Source organism: Physcomitrium patens, chromosome 25 (genome assembly GCF_059467195.1).
Source record: "Physcomitrium patens ecotype Gransden chromosome 25, ASM5946719v1, whole genome shotgun sequence".
NCBI lineage: Eukaryota > Viridiplantae > Streptophyta > Bryopsida > Funariales > Funariaceae > Physcomitrium > Physcomitrium patens.
In genome coordinates, this window is record NC_143434.1 from 13,828,825 (window position 1) to 13,850,441 (window position 21,617).

Genomic DNA, 21,617 nt, shown 5'->3' on the forward strand with positions numbered 1-21,617 from the left:
TTATAGATACCTATAAAGTCAAAGTAGTATCTATAAAGCTTTATCATAGATATATATATATATATATATATTTATTTTAATAATTATTTATATGATTATGTAGAAATAGATAAATATAGATTATTTTTATAAAGATTTTTAGAAAAGCTTCCTAGAAGCTTTATAGACTCGGTTTTGTCTTTAGATGTGTTTGTATGTCAGAAACTTGGCGAACAAGTCAATCACATGTTAATAGTTTGTGGAGCAAGTCAACTTTGTATAATAGCTTGTGGAACAAGCTAACCATGTGGTACATATATAGATAACTTGCCTTGCAAGTTTAAAGATGTGACTAAGAAAGTCAACATGTTTTGGAGGTCCTATAGGACATTACCATGTAGCTCCTAGTTAAGAGTATATATGGAGGCAAAAGTAAAGCCTTCTTCACTCTTATCAATGTTGTTCTAGTCCTTGGTCTTATTCCAAGACTTTCTAGTCTTCTAATTTTTGGCAATAGCTATTTTAGTTAATATTACATTACCTTTTGAATAATTTCTAGTTCACTTTAGTGACACAAGAGTGTATCAAGGATTTTCTTTCTTTAAGATTCATGTTCCTGCCAGTTTGACAAGAATGCTAACATATTGTTTCTACCTTGTTTTAGAAGTAAGTGGATTATCCCTCTTCTATTATTGTATTTTAAAGGTTGCGGACTATCTACCTTTAAATAAAAATATCTTATTTTTTAACACTGATCTTTCTTTAAAGAGAGTAGATTATCCTTCTTTGTAAAATTTTTTATTAGAGGTTGTGAATTACCTTCCTCTAATTTATTTTTTTTGAATTTGTTTGAATTGCCTATGGAAAGAAAGACTATGGATGCTATTCCTAGCGGAAGTAAGAATAGATTTGTAACTATTATAGATCTTCATGAGCTTGTCAATACTCTTAGAGTATAAATCTCATGTATTTCTAATGTGAATCATAGAGGTACTATACCTACACCTATGGAAGAAGTTGAGAGTCTACGAGAAGAAGTCATACAATTGAAGGAAGCAAGTAGATCAACCTTATAATCAAATCTAAGGAGTTTTGCTTTTTCAAGTATGATAGGAGTAAGGATTAGTATGCTTGAGAAGTATAATGGAACAAGATCAAAATTTTGATAATTTTTGCAATAAGTCAAGCTCTATCTAAGATTGCACTCTTTTCTATATCTTGATGGATTTACTCAAGTTGGATTCATGGACGTACTTCTTTCAGGAAGTGATCTCTCTTGGTTTGCACCTTTAATGAAAAAAGATTAGTGACTCTTTTATAATTTGAATTCATTCTTAGAAGTATTTACAACCACATTTGGAGAAAGTGATCAAGAACGAGTAGCACAAATCAAATTCTTATCTTTACAACAATGATCATAATTAACTATCATATATGCTATTGAATTCCAAAACCTAGTTTGTGATGTGGACTAGAATGACAAAGCACTTATCAATCAATTTTGATATGGATTGAAGGATGATATCAAAGATTTGTTATTAACAATGCCAAAACTAGAATCTTTGGAATAATTTATTATTCAAGCCATTGCATGCAATAATCAATTATTTGAAAGATGTCGAGAACAAAGACTTGGCTCGAGAGGAACAAGTTTAGTAATGGCAGTAACTTCCAAGTTTTTTTGAAACATATTCATCAACTTCGAAACTAATACAAATTGATACAACTTGTTTTAAATCTCTCACAAAGTAGAAAAAGACTCGATGTTGCCAAGAGGATTTGTTTTTATATTGTAGAGAATCTAAGCACACTGCTCAATATTATCCAAAGAAGCAACACAATTACAAAATGAGGAGCATAATTACAAAAGAAGATAATGTGTCAAAAAATGAGTTTTTTCAACTATAATAGGGACTGTACGGCTTGAATCATGTGCAACACCAAGTAAAAGTCCTATTCTCTCTTCAGACCCTTCATTTTGTTTTATAATAGATGTATGTTTAGGACCTAAAAATCACAAAGACTTTGCCTTATTTGATTTAGAAGCCTCAGCCTATTTTATATCTGAAATTTTTTTCAAAAATCAAAAAATATATTTAGTCAAGAAAACTAAATCCGTACATGTAGAAGTCATAGATGGTCTTTTGTTGTCTTTTAAAAATACTACCCATGAAATTGTTCCTTTAGATGTAATAATTATAGATCATAACAATGTAGTTTTTAATATAATAAGATCTCTATAAAATCTAGTTATTTTAGGATTATTGTGGCAAAAAAAATATAATCGTCAAATAGATTGGATTTCTCATAATCTTAATTTTTCTAGTAGTATAATCAAAGATTGAATTAGTGAAGAAGAAACATAAAAGTCTAGTACATCCAAACCTTTACTGATAGATGCGAGAGCTTTTATGCATGTTGCAAAAAAAAGATTGTGTTTTGCTATATATGTTATGCCTATTTCTAATGGTGAAAAAATATCAAGTGGTATTCTTAGCCAATATCAATAATTTCAAGACGTTTTTGAAAAGAAGAATGTAGATATTCTTTCAAAGCATTGACCTCATGATTGGTCAATTGATTTGCAAGAAAGAGCTCAACCACCATTCGGACTAATCTAGAATTTATTACAAAATGAATTGGCAGCATTAAAGGAGTAGATTGATGAGAATTTGGCAAAGGCCTTATGATGGATTCTAAAAAGGTCCAAACTATCATATATTAGAAGATTCCAAAAATAATATAAGATGTATAATATTTTTTAGGTTTTACTAATTACTTTTTTCAAGTTACAACTCTACTTACATGTTTGACTTGTAAAGACAAATTTAAGTGGAATAAAGAAGCAAAAGCATCATTTGATATTTTAAAGAAGGAGTTTACTTTTGCATCAATCTTGCATTGCATTGATTTTTTCAAGACATTTTTTGTAGAAATAAATGCGTTAAACTTTGCTATAGATACCGTATTATCACTAATGGGAAAAAATGACAACCTCCATCTAATAGCTTTCTATTCTAATTTTTTTTTAATAATCAAGATTAATTATGAGATCCAAGATAAAGAGCTCCTCGCAATTGTGGATTCATTTCAAGAATGGCATCATTATCTAGAAGGCACTTCAAGTCAAGTCACCATATATATGGATCATAAGAACCTCAAGTACTTTATGTCAGCACATATTTTGAATTGTTGTCAAGCCCATTGGACTATGTTTCTATCCAAATTCAATTTCAAAATCACTTATTGACTCAAAAAACAGTAAGGTCTATCAAACACCCTTTCTAGATGTTCTTATCTTCCACCAAAAGGAAGAGATATATCTTTTAATCAACAAAGAACTATCCTCTTGAAGCTTGAGCATTTTCATCTCTGAGCAATAAAATCAACATAAACTATTGATTCAACCTTTATCCAGCAAATTCAATCAAGTATGTTCTGTAATCTTCTTATTGATGATATCCAGAATATTTCTTTTAAGTCCTATGACTCTTCAAAGTTTGAATTCAAAAACAACCTACTATATTTCGAAGATTGCCTATATATTTCAAAAAGTAAGGCATGATTACGTGTCCTTCAAGTTCATCATGATTTTCTAATAGCCAAACATTTTAGATACAACAAGACTTTGGAGCTAATATCAAGAGATTTTTGGTGGCTTCAAATATTAGAAGGTAGTAAAAGACTTTGTATAATCATGCAATACTTGTTCAAGATCCAAAACTCCTTGCCATCGATCTTATGGACTTCTTCAACTATTATCTATTCCAAAAGAACCATGGTCTTCTGTTTCTATGGATTTTATTACGGATCTATCAGTCTCAGGTTCATATAATTCCATATTTGTAATCATAGATTGTTTCACCAAAATGGCACATTTTGTACCATATACAAAATAAATTTCATGTGAAGAAATAGTTAAGTTTTTTATAGATAATATTTATTGCTATCATGGATTACCAAAGGATATTATATCGGATAGGAGAACTCAATTTGTATCAAGATTTTGAAGAATCTTATTCAAGATTTTAAAGGTAGATTGTAGAATAGATATTAATTCATTTTAAAAAGATATTGGTAAAATATATTAATAGTCCATATAATAGGAAATTCAAGAGGACGGTGTTGTAATGTGTGAAGTCTTGCTTGAGAATGCTCTGAGCACTTGGCTGTAAAAGGAAGAATAGAAATTGCGATAATAAAATCCTAATTCTAATAGAATACTAAAAATGCTCTAATTAGACTATAATAATGGTAAAAAAATGTAATCAAATTCAAAACAATTCAAAGAAATTTCAAATAAATAATAAAATTCTTAAAAAAATATTAAAATGATCACAAATATTACCCAAATATATGTCAATTCAACCTTAATTTAATTATAATTAAAATCCTATTGAATTTCACTCAAACTTTAGACCAAACTTAATTAAATCTTAAACCCTAATAAATCCTAAATCCTAAGTTAAATCCTAAACAAACCTTAAACCAAATCCTAAATCCTAATCCAAACTCTAATCCAATCCTAAATCCTAGTCCAAATCCTAAACCCTAAACCAAACCTTAAATCAAACCCTAATTCAAATCCTTAATCAAATCCTAACCAAACCCTAAATCCTAATTCAAACCTTAAACTCTAAATCAAACCCTAAATCGAACCCTAGCCAAACCTTAAATCAAATCCTAATCCAAATCCTAAATCAAACCCTAACCAAATTCTAAAACCTAATCCAAATCCTAATCCAAACCCTAACCAAATCCTAAATCAAATTCCAAATCCTAATCCAAATCCTAATCCAAATCCTAAATCAAACCCTAACCAAATCTTAATTCAAATCCTAAATCAAATCCTAACCAAAATCTAAACCCTAATCCAAACCCTAATCCAAACCCTAAATCAAACCCTAACCAAATCCTAATTCAAACCCTAAATCGAACCCTAGCCAAATCCTAATCCAAATCCTAGTAATTCCTATGACAGATTTAAACCTCAATATCTAATGAATAAACCGTTTTTCTCAATTCAAAATTTGCATACTTCTTAAAAATCAAGTTTAAAACACGTACAAAACAATTTGAAAAGGATCGGAGTTATCAAATTGACGAAAACCTCAAAAATATGTTCGGATGTTAGCCGACCTCCTTCTCCAATCTTGATGCCAACCTTCCAGAGCCAATTTCTCTTCTTTGTATCGTTCGATTGGTTTCAAATTTCTCATGGACATAAAAAAACAAGTCTTATACCCTCTCACATAAGTTTTACTCCAATCCAACTAATAGATTGCATGAAATCTTTAAAACTCTCACTAGACCTAAAATTCTACTTTTTGAGACCTTGACCCGCTTAAACCTCAATATCTCTCACTTCAACCATTAGATCGAGCTCAAATTCACAACATGTATTTAAGACAACTATAATCATTCGTAGAAAAATTTCACCTATAGATCTGCAATAAAACTCTCAAAATCACTCAAAACATAAACCCTATTTTATTTCATAAATTCGAAGTTATCTGAAACAAACCTCTACTTTGCAAAGCTCTTACAAAGTCATATCAACTAAAAATCATCCAAAATCAATGCCCATAAAAACCTTATTCAATCTTCTATCAAATCCCACTCTCCGATCTGCCAAAGAGTCCTGGAATCGTCGTCGAGACTCGGTTATGTGCCTCAGGGTCTAATTTCGACCCTGGTTCATAACCGGCCCTCTTTGGGTATCAACTTTCGTCTTCTTGAGGTAATTTTTACTAATTTGCACTCCTAACTCCTCCCTACATATGTCTATATTCTTTATTTTTCTAATCTAGCTTGTTTTGCCTTATTTATGGCCTTACAAAGTAAATAGAAGCATAATTTGTAAAAAGGCAGCATTAGCACCTTAAATTTTTCTACCCTTTTACTAATATCTATTTTTCCAAGATAATTTGCTATAATATTTTTGAAGTGAGATCCTCAAAACATGATATATTTCTTCACCCTTTCACCTACTAGTCATATTACATCATGACAAGGGATGAGTCATTTAGTTCTTAAAAGCGGTTAATTACAGAATTACGGTTAGAATCTGGAGAATCAGGGGAAAGTATATAGGAGTTGTAGAAGTTAATTAAGGTGCCAGACTGTGATAGTCATGAGCCAAGGGCAATTGCTGTGATAGTTGTGAGGCGGAGTAAGCTTGGTGCTACCTCTTTTCTTTTCTTTGTTATTTTCTTTGAATAAGAGGATTGAGAGTTTCTGAATATTGTAAAGTGAATTATGGAATGGAAAAGTGATTGGTATTATTTGAGAAGAAGAAAGATTGAATGCTGAAATCTGATTGTAGTTCAACAGAGAGAATGAGTTTATGTTTGTGTAAAATATCGTAATGTGAACGGTTGTTCTATGTGAAGAATTCTAGTGATTGGAATGAAGGTAATTGTGTGTTGAAAGCTGTGAGGGCATAGTATTACAGTTGGAGATTATGAGAGTGAATATATTGGTAGAAATAGCAATTATTGGTATGACTGAATTGCTGTAAGGAAGAGACCGTTAAGGTGAAGGAAGAGATTATAGTTTCCTTGTGTGTTCAGATATTGGAAATAGAGACGATATATTCAGGAGGTAATTGATTGTGTGATCCTAACATGAACGCTTAAGCAAGTAGTCATTCTCTATGTTCGAATCTTCCTACACGGGTTTATTCTAGAAGGTTTCTTCCAGAATAAATAAAACGAGCAATCACATAGATATAAAGCTTTCTTTGACTTTTCATCCTTAAACTGATGGACAAATGGAACAAGTGAATCAAATTTTGGTGCAGTATTTGAGGTATACCATCAACTATCATCAAGATGATTAAACAATTCTTTTATCATTGTCAAAGTTTGCGTACAATAATTCAGTACATTCTTCTATTCAACAAATACCTTTCTTTTTTAATTATGGTTATCATCCATGACTTATTATTTTTAATTTTTTAAAAGTTAACAATCCTACAATGGAAGATTTAGCAAATCATTTATTAGAGCTACATGCAACAATGAAGATACAATTAAAAGAAGCTCAAGGATGACAAAAGACCAACATAGATGCCTATCACAAGGAGCAATTACAATTCAACATATGGTTATTATATTGCAATATCAAGACTACTCGTCTTTGTGATAAGTTGGACTATTGTAAGCTGAGACTTTTTTCTGTTTGAAAATAAATCAATCTTATTGCTTATTGATTATATCTACCGGAGTCTATAAAAATCTACCTTGTATTTCACATGTCCCTTCTTGAGTCATATAAGACAATGAATATTTTGGGAAGAAGAAAAATGCCACCTCCTCCTATAGAAGTAGATAATAATGAGGAGTTCGAGGTGGAAGAAGTCTTAGACTCAAGGTGGCATCAAAATAGGTTGGAATATCTTGTTCATTGGTGAAGATATGATAAAAGTGAATGCACATGGGAGCCATTAAAGAATCTTATAAATACAACAAAAAAGAGTTGAAGCTTTTCATCAACAAAATCCATCAAAATCAAAATAAAGTATAGCAAATCTTTGCTATAAAAGAACTAAGATCAAAGGAAGATAATATTCTACCTTCTATCTTTTTTTGTAGCTTGTGTATATTTGTGATGCTAAAGAGATGGAGAACCAACAACCACCAAATTCAATTCAAAAGCTTTCATTTGTGGATTTACTAGAAAAGACATTGCAATTGTCATAACCTTCAAGACAATAGAATCCAGATGAAGATCTTCAAGAATGACATGTCTTTCTTTGTATAGATGGAAAAATATAATGTGTTTGGTATCACAACCTTAGAAGAGACTCTTATTATTTGGTCATTTTATTAGAAGTAGGAACAACTCATCACGATACTTCAAATGTTTTATTTGAAGGAAGATACAAAGGCCTCAAAAACAACCAAATAACAGGGTGGTCTTCTCGCCTTGGTATGAGATACTATTGATGGCTAAAAGGGCCTATCAACTATCTTCAAAGAGAGTAAAGATTGGAATATGTGGTAAATACAATTTGCCACATCTTAAACTTCTTCAACATATGAAGACCTCTCCTTTTCGAACTCGTCCCTAAAAGGAGAGATAATATCATGGATATATACATTTACTTCAATAATTACTTATATGATTAGGTAGAAATAGGTAAATATAGATTAATTTTATAAAGTCTTTTAGTAAAGCTTCTTAGAAGCTTCATAAGCTCGGTTTTGATTTTAGATGTGTTTGTATGTCAAAAACATGGCCAACAAGTTAACCACGTGTTGGTAGCTTGTGGAACAAGTTAACTCCGCATAATAGCTTGTAGAATAAGCTAACCATGTGGTGCATACATAGATAACTTGCCTTGCAAGTTAAGACATGTGGCTAACAAAGTCAACATATTTTGGAGGTCCTATAGGACATCACCATATAGCTCTTAGTTAAGAGTATATATAGAGGCAAGAATGAAGCCTTCTTCACTCTTATCAATGCCGTTCTAGTCCTTAGTCTTGTTTCAAGACTTTCTAGTCTTCTTATTTTTGGCAATAGCCATTTTAGTAAATATTACATTACCTTTTGAGTGATTTCTAGTTCTCTTTAATGACATAAGAGTGTATCAAGGATTCTCTTTCTTTGAGATTCATGTCCTTGAAAAGCTTTTAAGAAGCTTCTATAAAAGATATTATAGAATTAAATTACTTTTACCTATTTTTATCTAATCATATAGGTAATTATTGATTTATATGTGTATGTTCATGATACTTGTTGACTCAGTTTCTAATCTATCAATCAAACATAAACATGTGTGAAGTCAAAACTATATCTATGAAGCTTTTAGAAAGCTTATTTAGAAGATATTATGAAATTAATCTATACTTATGTACTTCTATTTAATTATATAAGTAACTATTGAAATAAATAAATAAATAAATATATATATATATATATATATATTTATAATAATAGGTAATTATCATATCTTTTTATTATTTCTTATGAAAATTTAGTTTCCTATTTAAAAAATAAAATCAAACACATTTTAGTTCTTTTCAATATTTAGAAATGTGGTTAGAAGTAAAAAAATCTTGTTGTAGATATAGAGGAATTTGGAGCTTGTGAAAGTCAAGCTCAAAAAAAATATGTGAGTTTGTAAGAATATTTTTATTTATTTATTTTATTTTAACATAACTCTCTATTTTTAATACATTAACATTTATTTCATATTTCTTGAACTTCTAATTTTTAAGTATAAATAAAAATTACTATAAATAAAAATTTAAAAATTTTATTTATATATATTTTTTACAAAAATCATGAAAAATCCAATTTTATTGATTTTAATTATTTCAAAAATCTTAAAAAATATAAATTTAACTTATGAAGATTAATATTCTTCAAATATTTATTATAATTTTTTTGTATAGAAAATATATTTTTAAAGATCTTCTATTAATTTCAATTGAAATCCTAAGTTAATAAAGCTTAAAATACAATTAGAAGATGAGATTAAAATAAAATTGGAAGAAGCTCATGGTACTAAAGATAGTAGAATTTACAAAACTAAGATAATATCTATTTGTCATTGTAAAAGGATAGATTTTGAATAAAAAACATTCCTTAGTCAGTTGAGTTATTTTTCTATGCATCTATTGGATTATAAAAAACCATCAAAAAGAATTCCAGAGTCACCATTGAATCAAACCACATATATAGCAATGTTGGAATAGTTTTTTAAAACTTCATAAGATATGGATATTAGAAGCCTTTTCCTTGAAAGTAGAATAATGGCATCTTTAATTGGTATATTTTCAAATTTTATATTTTATTTTTTGGATATTATATATGTAAATATTATATATGAAGATATTTTAAATTTATTATATAAATTAAATGAAAATATTTTTTGGCATTTTTAACAATGACATTTTGTGAATTATAAATAGTAGTAAATCATCCATTGATTATTCTTCCAAAAAACATCACTTATCAATGAAGGTTGCAAATGGTGCATTAACTTCTATAGATAAGACTAGGCTTAAATTTATTAAAGCCATTAGTAATGTACATGATCAAGAGGATATTCATCATAGATAAATCATAGACTTATAGAAATAAAAATTATACTTAAAATAATTGCACTATTTTGATATGGTAAAATTAGAATGTGAGAAAATGGATACATATACTTATATAAATAAAAATTATAATTAAAAGAATTGTACCATTTTGATATAATAAAATTAGAATGTAAGAGAATGGATAGTGCCACCTCTATGGAACAATATTAAGTAAATTTTCTTTTTAATTTGAGCAATGGCATAAAAATAATTAATAATGCTCTTTTAAATAAGCAATAGTTTTAATTATCATGTATAAATTATTTATTATAAGAATGACCTATCATATCATTAAAAAAAAAAAAATCCATTGAGAAATCAATGTCATTTTGTATAACCATTGTTTTTCTCATTAATTTCTTATTTTATTTTTATTCTGATAATCTTAATAGTTGATTTTTTTAACATTGACATTCATTTTTTATTTAAAATCAATCACACACTTTTTTGTAAAGATCATGTTATATAGACAATTCCAACATTAGAGTTATAATTGTTGCTATAGAAGTAGCAACAATATTAGTTGGAACTATGGTACAATTGAAAATTTATGGAATATTTGAAAAAAGTCAAACAAAAAAAATGCCGAGAGTATCAACTTTGTAAATTTTAAAATATAAAATGAAAGTTGAAGAATTTTTTTTGGTCATTCATTTAGTTATGAAATATAAATAATTATTTTAAAAAATATTTATTTCTAAGATTTGTAAGATGAATAAATTTGGATCAAAAGGTGGTCTTAATTATACCAAGCTATGTAGAATTCATTAGTAGAAAAAACTCTTAACTTTGATGATGCAAGAAGATCTTACATGCTTTTGTCAATTTTTTTGATTATCTATTTTAATTTTTTTTTTATAAGTTTGTGATTTGGTACATAAATAATTGAAGAAGAATCATCTTCCTAAACTAATTAATATCAGAAGGCCATTGATGAATGTTCCTAAATAAGTTGTTATTGCATTGAAAAGGCTTGAAAAAGCCTTAGGACTAGAGACATTTATGACTTTGTGGGTTATTGTTTTTAGTGTGGATGATTCAACAAGTGTAAAAATTTGTAAGCAATTTATTATTGCATTAATTAATGTTATTTTACCTTTTTATTTAAAATGGCCAAAGTTTTTCTTCTAATATAAAATATAAAACTTTGATTTGAAAATATCTATGATATACCACAATATTATGATGGTCTGGATTGTTGTCATATCTAATTTGTTCTACCTACAAGATCCATATTAATAAATTAGTGTGATTGTGAATATAAATATTTTATAATAATTAAAGCCATTATGGATCATAAAGCTGAGTTTATACATATTTTTGTAGGCATTTTTAAGTTAGTACATGATTCTTATGTACTTCTAATGAAAAATCACTTCAAAGATGTGATTGTAAAGAAAAGATTGAACAAGGCAATGATTGAAATTAAAAGTATTGATAATATTAAGTTGATTATAGCTGATGTAGGATATATTAGTGATGGAAAATTTGCTTGTGCATTGTCCTTGAATCCAACTTCCTAGACTACATGATGTATTTAACTTTAAGTACTCATCAATATATATATATATATATATATGGTAGTTAAAAAATCATTTAGAATTTTGAAAGAAATGTAGAGGATTTTATAAAATTCTATCACAAAACCTAATTTGAAAAGAAATCCTAGCTTGATATTAGACTGTTGATTGCTTTACAATATTGTCATTGATAAAAATGATTTTGGAATTGGGTGGACTTTGCCTTGGATCATTAGATGCAAGCAAAGTCAAAAAATAGCATTGTCCACCCATTGAGCATTAAAGGAGGCCCTTAGACTTTTTGGGGGGTGGCATGTGATGGAACCCCAACAATACAAACACATAGCGTGGAAGCAAAGAATTTGCGGATTAGGAAGGAGCAAAAGAATGAAGGGATTGGACGACATGTTTGATGGAAGTGAAGGGCAGCACCTTCAAGCCAAGCCAACTTCAGGAAGGGAAGGCAGGGAACGGATTGCAGTTCTCTACAAATTAATCGGTACTGACCGCCAGCTGTCAGTAGCGAAGGGACGGCACTTCGGCCACGGGTATCTGGTCTAGTGGTATGATTCTTGCTTAGGGTGCAAGAGGTCGGGAGTTCGATTCTCCCGATACCCCCCCTAAACTTTTTGTTTTTCCTTGGCCTGCTCACGTCTCACTAACTTCTCGATCACTGCGTTGGTGATCAAAGGCTATTCTCTCAGGAATCAGCCACGAAAGCAACCGCAGCATGTGCACTGCACATCCCAACCGTTGCTGTGCTGGTTACACACGAAGGACTCAGTCATTCACATATACGGTAAGGCTCTGTGTATCTTCACACCAGTTATCTTGGGGGAGGTCGTACTAACTTGTCGATGATTTCATGGAGGAAAGTTTCAAGTAGTCGGTGTGGCCTGCGTGTGAGATGATGTGGAATTTCCATGGGCAAGCAGTGTATGTGTAATTTTTGATTGGTGTTTGTTGTGAAGTGTCATAGCACGTTCCCGCGTTCCCTTTCTAGATGGCCTGGATCTGGCTCGTAGCGCTGTGCGATTCTGTTGTCAATTGTTGTGGCAGCGGCGGCGCTCATAATTGACTGTGTCGTCATGCTTTCTGCTCTTCGCATTGCCTACTCTGCGGCGAATTTTCTCGCGTTTATTCCACATAATGTTTTAGGGTTTCTTTTTTCGATTTCAAAATGATGCGTAAGGATTGAGCGCTTCGTTCTGGGCGTCTTTGAATGACTGAAGCGGAGTAGACGATGAAGGTGGCCAAGGGGATTATGCTCGGTAACGTATCGCGATGAGGACAAGGGTGTATACAATCTTTGAGGTTAGTTTTTATTCTCCTAAGCTCAAGGTTGTAAACGAACGACATGAATCGACATACTGTTTACCGCGATGTGTGAGATGATATTCAAAACCCAGCATCGGAACGCGATTCTATGATCATTAGTTTTGAAATTGTGGGTTTGAGCAAGATTTATAGTGTGATGTGAAGGTTTCTTATTCTTTCAACTTCTCATGACTACGAATGTGGCGTGAAATTTTGTTGGCTGTTTTTGAGTTGCAGGGCAAATGGACACATGAATCAGGGTTTCGGGTTTTGGAAGTGAAGTTTTCAGTGTTAGGGTACTGAATCTTGTGGTCAGTTCTCAAGGGGACTGTAGATACAAGTTTAGACCACGAGCTGGTGACGATTGAGTATGGGGAAGGAAGCTGGGCCACTGTCCTTTCTTCCTCGTCTGCCCGCCTGTCTCAGTACATTATCGGATGCATCTTTTGATGTCGCCGATGCCAGAAAGGAGATTGAGGAAGAGGTAACGTCCATTCAAATTCGGTTGAAAGCGACGTTGACCCAAGTTTGGGATGAAAATGCTATTTTTCAAAGAATTATGTACAAGAATCAAAATCAGCATCGTAGAACGATTTATTTTCGTCGTTTGATGCAAGTGCGGCGAGATTTACATCTGCTTCAGTCGTTTGGACTCCAACATGTGGTCGAGGCGCTTCCTTATTGTGTCTGCTTTTCGAAGAGAAAAGTTGTACCTCCCAAAGTTGTCTTAACCAGCCTGGGACATCGCATAGAATCCAAGGAGTCCCTGCCTGTTACTGTCCAGCGGCGTTTGCTGGGAGGTGCTCGACTACTACAGCTGATGGCAGAGCCCATCTTAAGTGCGAGCTCGCCGATAGCCGGACTATTGAGTCAGGCCTTCTTCATGCCGTTCGCCGTCACTATGATGGCTATGCTTGCTCGCTTGCGTGTGTTACTCGTGCACATTCTTTATGAAACGATCGCAGCTTTCAACTTGGTGTCGTCTTCCATGCAGCTTATGAAAGTTTCATCTGTTCCAGTAGATATTCCCCTTTATTTGGAATGTAGTTGGGACGGTGAAAAGATAAAGTTCTTTGAAAAACTGCCTCCTCAACACACTCCAGAGCTTTTCTCAATTCCAACGAGTCTATCAGATTCTACAAATCTTCCAGACGTCGGCTGGTTTACTGATGATCGGTCCACTCTGGTGAAGGAGAAGCTGCATAGCACTGGATTGTCGGAACCAGTCCTGTACGAGCGGGATGAAAGCTTTATTTTAGAGGATTCTCCATTTGAGCTTCTTGGAGAAGAGGCTACAGAAACACCTAGTATCGCTAAAGAGGCAATTCCTGCACCCAGCTCCGTCACCTCAAATGTGAAAGCAGTGGTCTCATCAAGCCATGAGGAGATGGTCGGGAATTCTAGTGTAGAGGATAGAGCCGAATTGGAAAGCTGGAAAGCGGAGTTGGAAGGCTGGGGAAAGCCAGGAATTGACAATTTAGTTGAGAAGTCTAAGTTGGACGGAAACTCAAAAAAGAGAGTAGCGTATGTTTCTGTTCAGATTGGAGGTGGTAAGGAATCCAAAATGACCAAAACAGATCATCAAATGTAGATGCAGACTTATAAAGTTTTAGTTGGCAAGAAATCGCCAAAATGACAAGGTTGTCTGAAATCGCATGGTTCCGCCGTTTGCGCTGCACATACCTTCATTCTGGATTGATGTTACAGCCACGCCAAGGCGTTGTCGATGGCAAGCTGGATTTCTGAGGTGAGAGAGGATCAAAAAGTGCCCAAACGTGTATTTCACTGTTGATTAGTGGAAGAGCTGCGTGCAACAGTGTGCATCAAAATGTGACACCCGTGCAATTCCTGTCAACAGTGTTGGAACGCGTGAACTTTTAGGAAAGACGATATGCAAGGCAGGCTGTCTTTGTTCGCGCACATGGTTCATGCGTGATTTCAACAATTGGTGATGGTTCAAACCGGGAATCGATCAGCAATGAAGTGATCGAGAAGTTGGTGAGAAGCAAGCAGGAGCGACAGGGAGCAGGAGTGGTGCATGGGTGGATGGGCAGAGCGATGAGAGGAGAGGAGAGGAGAGGAGAGAAGGGAAGGGAAGGGAAGGGAAGGGAGAAGAGGTGAGAGGGAGAAGGAGACCGAGAAGGAGACGGAGAAGGAGAAGGAGAAGAAGGGAGCGATGTAGTGGGTATAGCAGCAACAGTGGAGTGGATGATGAGCAAGGGAGGAGAGCAGCCACTTGCATTGTATGTTTATATGTGGGTGGAGGAGGCAGCAGCGCACATGGAAGAGCCAGAGAGAGAGAGTGAGTGTGTGGGGCAGCAAAGCAAAGCAAGGCAAAGGGGGAGGTAGGGAGGAGTTGGGAGGAAAATGAAAATGAAAAAAAAAACAGGAAGGAAGGGGGTTTCGGGAGAATCGAACTTCCGACCTCTTGCACCCTAAGCAAGAATCATACCACTAGACCAGATACCCGTTGCTGTAACGCAGTTCCCTCGCCACTGATAGTTGACAGTGAGTATCAGTCTATTTGTAGAAATTTTCAATCCCTTCCCTTCCATCAAACATGTCGTCCAATCCCTTCGTTCTTTAGCTCCTTCCCAATCCGCGAATGCATCGCTTCTGCCTCGTGTTTTCGTGTTGCCGAGGTCCCATCAAATTCCACCTCCAACTACCCTACTGCATGTGTCACCAACAGCACAGATTATGAATAGATGAGGGATCATAAATTGTCTGTTATCACTCTGACGATTATTTACAAACTGTGTTTGAGAAAAAGTTACAACAAGCTACACCTATTTAATTTTAATTGGTGGTTGTTTCAATGTAGAAATTACATTGATCGACCTAAAGAATTTCATGTTGAGCTTTTTGAGATTGCAACAAATGCATTGTAGTGGTTGTAATTTCTACCATGAGGATCATTTGCTAACAACCAGTAAATGTTAAAAATAGTATTTTCCAACATGGTTTTTTAATTTTTTCCTAAAACCCACCTCTTTGAAATAAGTCCAACAGAAGTTCCAAAAGACAAAACTATTTATGTTATGTATAAAAATAATGAATTCTACTTCTTCTTTTATTTTATTTTTTTTCTTCTCTTTTTTAGATCTTGCGACTTATTTTTCTAAGTACAAAGTTAAGAGAAGGAAAGGTCTTTATTTCATCTGCTAAATCATTTAAAAATTAGGGCATCTCTTCTTATCTCTTAAATATAAAGTGGTCCTAATATCTATAATAAATATGATTTTACATAAATAAAGTTACTTATAACAAAGTTACTTATAAGATAAATTTTAATAACCACCAAACATATTATAACAAATATCTATATTAATCAAGTAAATAGAAATAAATATAAGTAAGTAGAATATGTTAGGTAGATTTTTTTTTTTTTTTTTTTTTTTTTTTTTTTAAATACTTCAAGGAAGTTTCTTAAATGTAAATAGATCTTTAAATTTTTATAAATAAGCCACTAAACTATTGATACTTATTCCACAAGTTCCTTACTTCTAAAGAAGTTGCATTAAGAGCAACTTACAACTTGATGCATGGACCATAAGCCTTGTGGTCCTTTATGAATTTTTGCAAGGCCTTCTTGATAGCTAACATTGTTGGTAGTAAGAATAATGCCACTCTTTTTTTTTTTTTTTTTTTTTTTTTTGTATTTTAATCTGAATTCAAGTCTCTCTAGCCTTTTTTGATTTGAAAACAAACATTCTTTTTCTTTTCTATATTTTTTTTCTTTTATTTTTCTCATTCAATAACTAATGATTGGAAGTTTGTTTTGTTTTGTTTTGTTTTGTTTTTTGTTTTTTTTTTTTTTTAAAAATTATTTAGAGTCATGTGCTTGAATCATATCTAAAAGAATCTAAATATCTAATTTGCATATTATATAAAAACCATGGTATAAAATTTTATATATCTAATTTTTTCATGTTTATAAAATTTAATAAAATCTTATAAATTTTTTAATTTATACATGAAAAATATGTATAAAAAACATGATGCAATTTGTATTGAAATTAAAAAAATTCACATTTTGTGTTAAGACAATGAATTAATAATATTGTATACTTTTTAATTTTGACAACTTGTGGCTAATATCAACTAGGTGTCACAGATATACATATTTATTATAATAATTATCTATATGATTAGATAGAAGTAGATAGAAGTAGATAAAAGTAGATTAATTTTGTAATATCTTCTAGAGAAGCTTTCTAGAAGCTTCATAGATGTGTTTTTGACTCTATACGAAATTGTAATTGATTGATAGATTAGAAACTTGGTCAATAAATTAACCATGTATCACATGTGTTGGTAGCTTGTAGAATAATATAATTATGCGGTGCACATATAAAAAACTTGCCTTACAAGTTAAGATATGTCTTGCAAAGTCAACATGTCTTGGAAGTTATACAGAACATTGTCACATAGCTCTTAGTTATATAGTATATATGGAAGGAAGAGTGAAGTCTTTCTCAATCTTGTCAATGCCTTTCTAGTCTTCTTGTCTTTGGCAATAGCTATGCTACTTTAATATTATATGATCTTTGAGTGATTATCTAGTCTTTTTAAGTGACATAAGAGTATTTTGAATATTTAGTTCTTTAAGATTTATATTTTTGACAATTTGAGAAGAGTATTAAGTCATTGTTCTTGTCTTGTTTTAGAAGTGAGCGGATTACTTTACTTCTAATATTATATTTTGAAGGTTGTAAATTATCCACCTTTAAACAAAGAGTTTAGTTTTCTAATATTAATTTTTTCTTAAAGAGAGCAAATTATTTTTCTTTGTAAAAAATTTCATTTGACATTGGAAGTTGTAGGTTACCTTTTTTTAATTTAACTTGTGTATTTATTAAATTATTTGAAAAAAAAGAATAATCATAAATGCTATACTTGATACAAGTGAGAATAGATTTATAATTATTGCAAATTTTTATAAACTTTTTTACACTCTTAGGATAGAAATTTCATGCATTATCAATACCAACCACAAAAGTACTATTCATTTACTTATGAAAGTAATCCAAAGTCTATACCAAGAAGTTATATAGTTGAAGGAAGGAAGTAGATTAGTCTCACAATCGAATTCAAGAAATCTTGTATCTTTAAACCTAAAAGAGGTAAGGATTAGTATTCTTGAGACATTTGATGGTATAAGTCCAAAATTTTGATGATTTTTGCAATAAATTAAGCTCTATTTAAGATTGCATCTTTTCTAATATTTCAATAGATTTACTCAAGTTGGATTTATAGGTGCACTTTTATCTAGAAGTGATTTCTTTTGGTTTGCACCTTTAATAGAAAAGGAGTCATAATATCTTTATGATTTGAATTCATTTTTAGAAAAGTTTATATCTACATTTAGAAAAAGTAATCAAGAAAGAATAGCAAAAATCAAGTTCTTATCTTTACAATAAGAATCAAAATTAGCTATCATATATGCTATTGAATTCTAAAACCTTGTTTGTAATGTGGATTGGAATGAAAAAGCCTTTATTAATCAATTTTAATATGAATTAAAGGATAATAATAAAGATTTATTAAAAATAAAGCTAAAAAAAAATTCTTTAGAATAAATTATTGCATATGTAATTATGTACAATAATCAATTATTTGAAAGATGTTAAAAATAAAGATTTGATAAGAGAAGAATAAGTCAAGTAATGATAGTAACTCTTAAGCTTCTAAAACTTATTCATTAAGATCATAATCTATAACACGTTTTAAATCTCTCATTAAGTAAGAAAAGACTCAAAGTTGTCAAAAAGGTTTATACTTATATTATGGAGAAGCTTAGTACATTTTTCAACATTGTTCAAAGAAACAATGCACTCACAAAATGAGGAGCATGGTTGCCAATGAAGACAATGTATTAAAAAATGAGTTTCTCCAACTATATTAGGGACTATGTAATTGGAATCATATTCAACACTTAGTAAAGGCCATATTTGTTTTTTAGATCTTTCACCTTATTTCATAATAGAAGTTTATTTAGGACCAAAAAATCATAAAGTCTTAGCCTTATTAGATTCGTGAGCCTCAACCTATTTTATAAACAAAGTTTTTTTTCAAAAAACAAGAAATATTGCTAGTCAAGAAAACTAAATCTGTATATGTAAAAATCATAGATAGTTGTTTGTTGTCTTTTAGAGATGTTATTCATGAGATTGTTCTTATAGATGTAGCAATTAGAGATCACAATAATATAATAATATAATAAGATCTTTCTCTAATCTAGTTATTTTAGAATTATCATGGTTAAAAAAGTATAATCCTCAAATAGATTAGATTTCGTGTAGCTCAATTTTTCTTATATTTTAATCTAAAATTTTGTTAGCTAAGTAAAAATATATAAGTCTAATACATCTAAATCCTTATTGGTAGAAGCAAAAACTTTCATATACGTGGCAAAAGAAGAGTCATCTTTTGCTATATATGCCATGCCTATTTTTGATGGTAAAAAGTTGTCAAGTAGTATTTCTAGCCAATATCAAGATATTTAGAATATTTTTGAAAATAAAAATATAGATATTCTTTTAGAATCTCAATCCTATGATTGTTCAATTGATTTGCAAGAAAGAGTTCAAGTACTATTTGAATTTATCTATAGTTTATTGCAAATTGAGTTGGTTGCACTAAAAGAATACATTGATAAGAACTTTGCTAAAAATTTCATATGCCATTCAAAATTTCTAAAAAAAGCTTCTATCTTATTTGTAAAGAAAAATAATAGATTTCTATAGATGTGAATAGACTATTGAGGATTTAATAAATTCACCATCAAAAATAGATATCTTTTATTTCTAATTTCAAGACTTTTTGACTAACTCAATTAAAAAAAGATCTATATAAAATTAGATCCATGAAAAGTATACAACATGATCTGCATCAAAGATGGAGATGAATGGAAGATTGCTTTTTAAATTAGATATAGATATTTTGAAAATAATATCATACCTTTTGGACTTATGAATGGACCAATTGTGAATGACTGATATTTTTTAACATCAATTGAATATTTTTAATTGATTACTTTTTAACATCTTGATAATTTTATTATTTTCTATTTAGAAAATATTTTAATCTATTCTAAAAATATAAAAGAATATGAACTTTATTTTTTTCATGTGTTACAAAAATTTAGAAATATAAGATTATATATTAAGATAAAAAAGTGTCTTTTCTACATTATTCAAGTTAACTTTTTAAGATATATTATTTCCAACAAAGTTCTAATGATGGATCCAAAAAGTTCTAAACTATCATAAATTGGAAGATTTTAAAAATATTAAGAAATGTATAATGCTTTTTGGTCTTTGCAAATTACTATTAGATCTTAATCAAAAATATTTTTCAAATTGTAGCCTCTTTTATACATTTTCTTATAATAAAAAACTTAAGTGGAGTAAAGAAGTCAAAGCTTTATTTGATGTTTTAAAGAAGGAATTTATTTTTGCACCAATCTTGTATTATGTCAACTTTTCCAAGGTATTTTCTATAAAATCAGATGCATCAAAATTTTCTTTGGATGCACTATTGTTATAAATAGGAATAGATGATAAACTCCATCTAGTAACTTTTTATTTTAATTTTTTTTTTATAACAGAGATCAATTATAAAATCTATTATAAAGAACTTTTTGTAATTGTGGATTTTTTTTAAGACTAGTCTCATTATCTAAAAGGTGCTTCTACTTTAGTTATATATATATATATATAAATAATAAAAACCTTCAGTACTTCATGTCACTATAGATGTTTAATAGTTGCTAAGTTCATTGGAGTGTCATTATTAAGATTTGATTTTAAGATCACATATTGATATGAGAAATAATAAGATTTGTCAAATATAATTTTTAGACATTCTTAATTAGCAACAAAAGAAGAAGATGTAACTTTTGATTAATTAAGAATAATTTTTTTAAAGCAAGAGTATTTTCATCTTTAAAAAATAAAATCAACATTGATTTTAGATTCAACTTTTATGAAGTAAATTCAATCAAATATGTCCTTTAATCTTCTTATTCATAATATTAAGTATACTTCTTCTAAGTCTTATGATACTTTTAAGTTTGAATTCAACCACAACCTATTCTATTTCAAAAATTGTCTATATGTTTTAGAAAGAGATGCATGTTTATAGGTTCTTCAAAGATGTTACAACTTTCTAGTAGCACGATATTTTTGATACAATAAGATATTAGAGCTTATGTCTAAAGATTTTTGGTAGTTTCAAATGTAGAAGGATGTGAAAGACTTTGTATAGTAATGTGATATTTGTTCAAGATCAAAAACTCCTTGTTATCAATTCTATGGACTTCTTCAACCATAACATCTATAGTCTTCTATTTTTATAAGTTTTATTATGTATCTTCCAAGTTCAAGTTCATATATCCTTAGTTTTGTGGTTGTAGATTACTTCACCAAAATGGTATATTTTGAGCCACAAAAAAAATTTATTTTAAGTAAAAAAATAGCTAAGCTTTTCTTTGATAACATATTTTTGTATCATGAATTATCAAAAGATATTATATTAGATAGAAAGACACAATTTGTATCAAGATTTTGAAGAATTATTTTTAAGATATTAAAGGTAGATATAAAAATATCTTTAATCTTTCATCTTCAAATTGATTGGCGAATAAAATGGGTGAATCAAGTTTTGGAGAAATATTTGACATGTATCATGAATTATTAAA

The 21,617-nt window shown here is 30.4% G+C and overlaps 1 protein-coding gene, 1 long non-coding RNA gene and 1 other non-coding gene across 3 annotated transcripts; all 3 read left to right on the forward strand.

The window, feature by feature from the left end:
• Positions 1–12,142: 12,142 nt before the first annotated feature.
• Positions 12,143–12,214, forward strand: TRNAP-AGG (transfer RNA proline (anticodon AGG)). Its single transcript has one exon. It is a non-coding gene; the product is annotated as a tRNA-Pro (tRNA).
• Positions 12,215–12,272: 58 nt separating this feature from the next.
• On the forward strand, positions 12,273–14,552 carry LOC112277177 (uncharacterized). Its single transcript, XM_073531220.2, has 2 exons — positions 12,273–12,910; positions 13,151–14,552. Exon 2 carries the CDS (start codon positions 13,284–13,286, stop codon positions 14,502–14,504), a length of 1,221 nt encoding a protein of 406 aa, XP_073387321.1. The 5' UTR covers positions 12,273–12,910; positions 13,151–13,283; the 3' UTR covers positions 14,505–14,552.
• On the forward strand, positions 14,531–15,716 carry LOC149986329 (uncharacterized). Its single transcript, XR_016500936.1, has 2 exons — positions 14,531–14,660; positions 14,772–15,716. It is a non-coding gene; the product is annotated as an uncharacterized LOC149986329 (long non-coding RNA).
• Positions 15,717–21,617: the final 5,901 nt, after the last annotated feature.

Excerpts from the sequence above, each read along its gene's own strand:
- LOC112277177 (XM_073531220.2), top strand. The coding sequence starts at position 13,284 with ATGGGGAAGGAAGCTGGGCCACTGTCCTTTCTTCCTCGTCTGCCCGCC.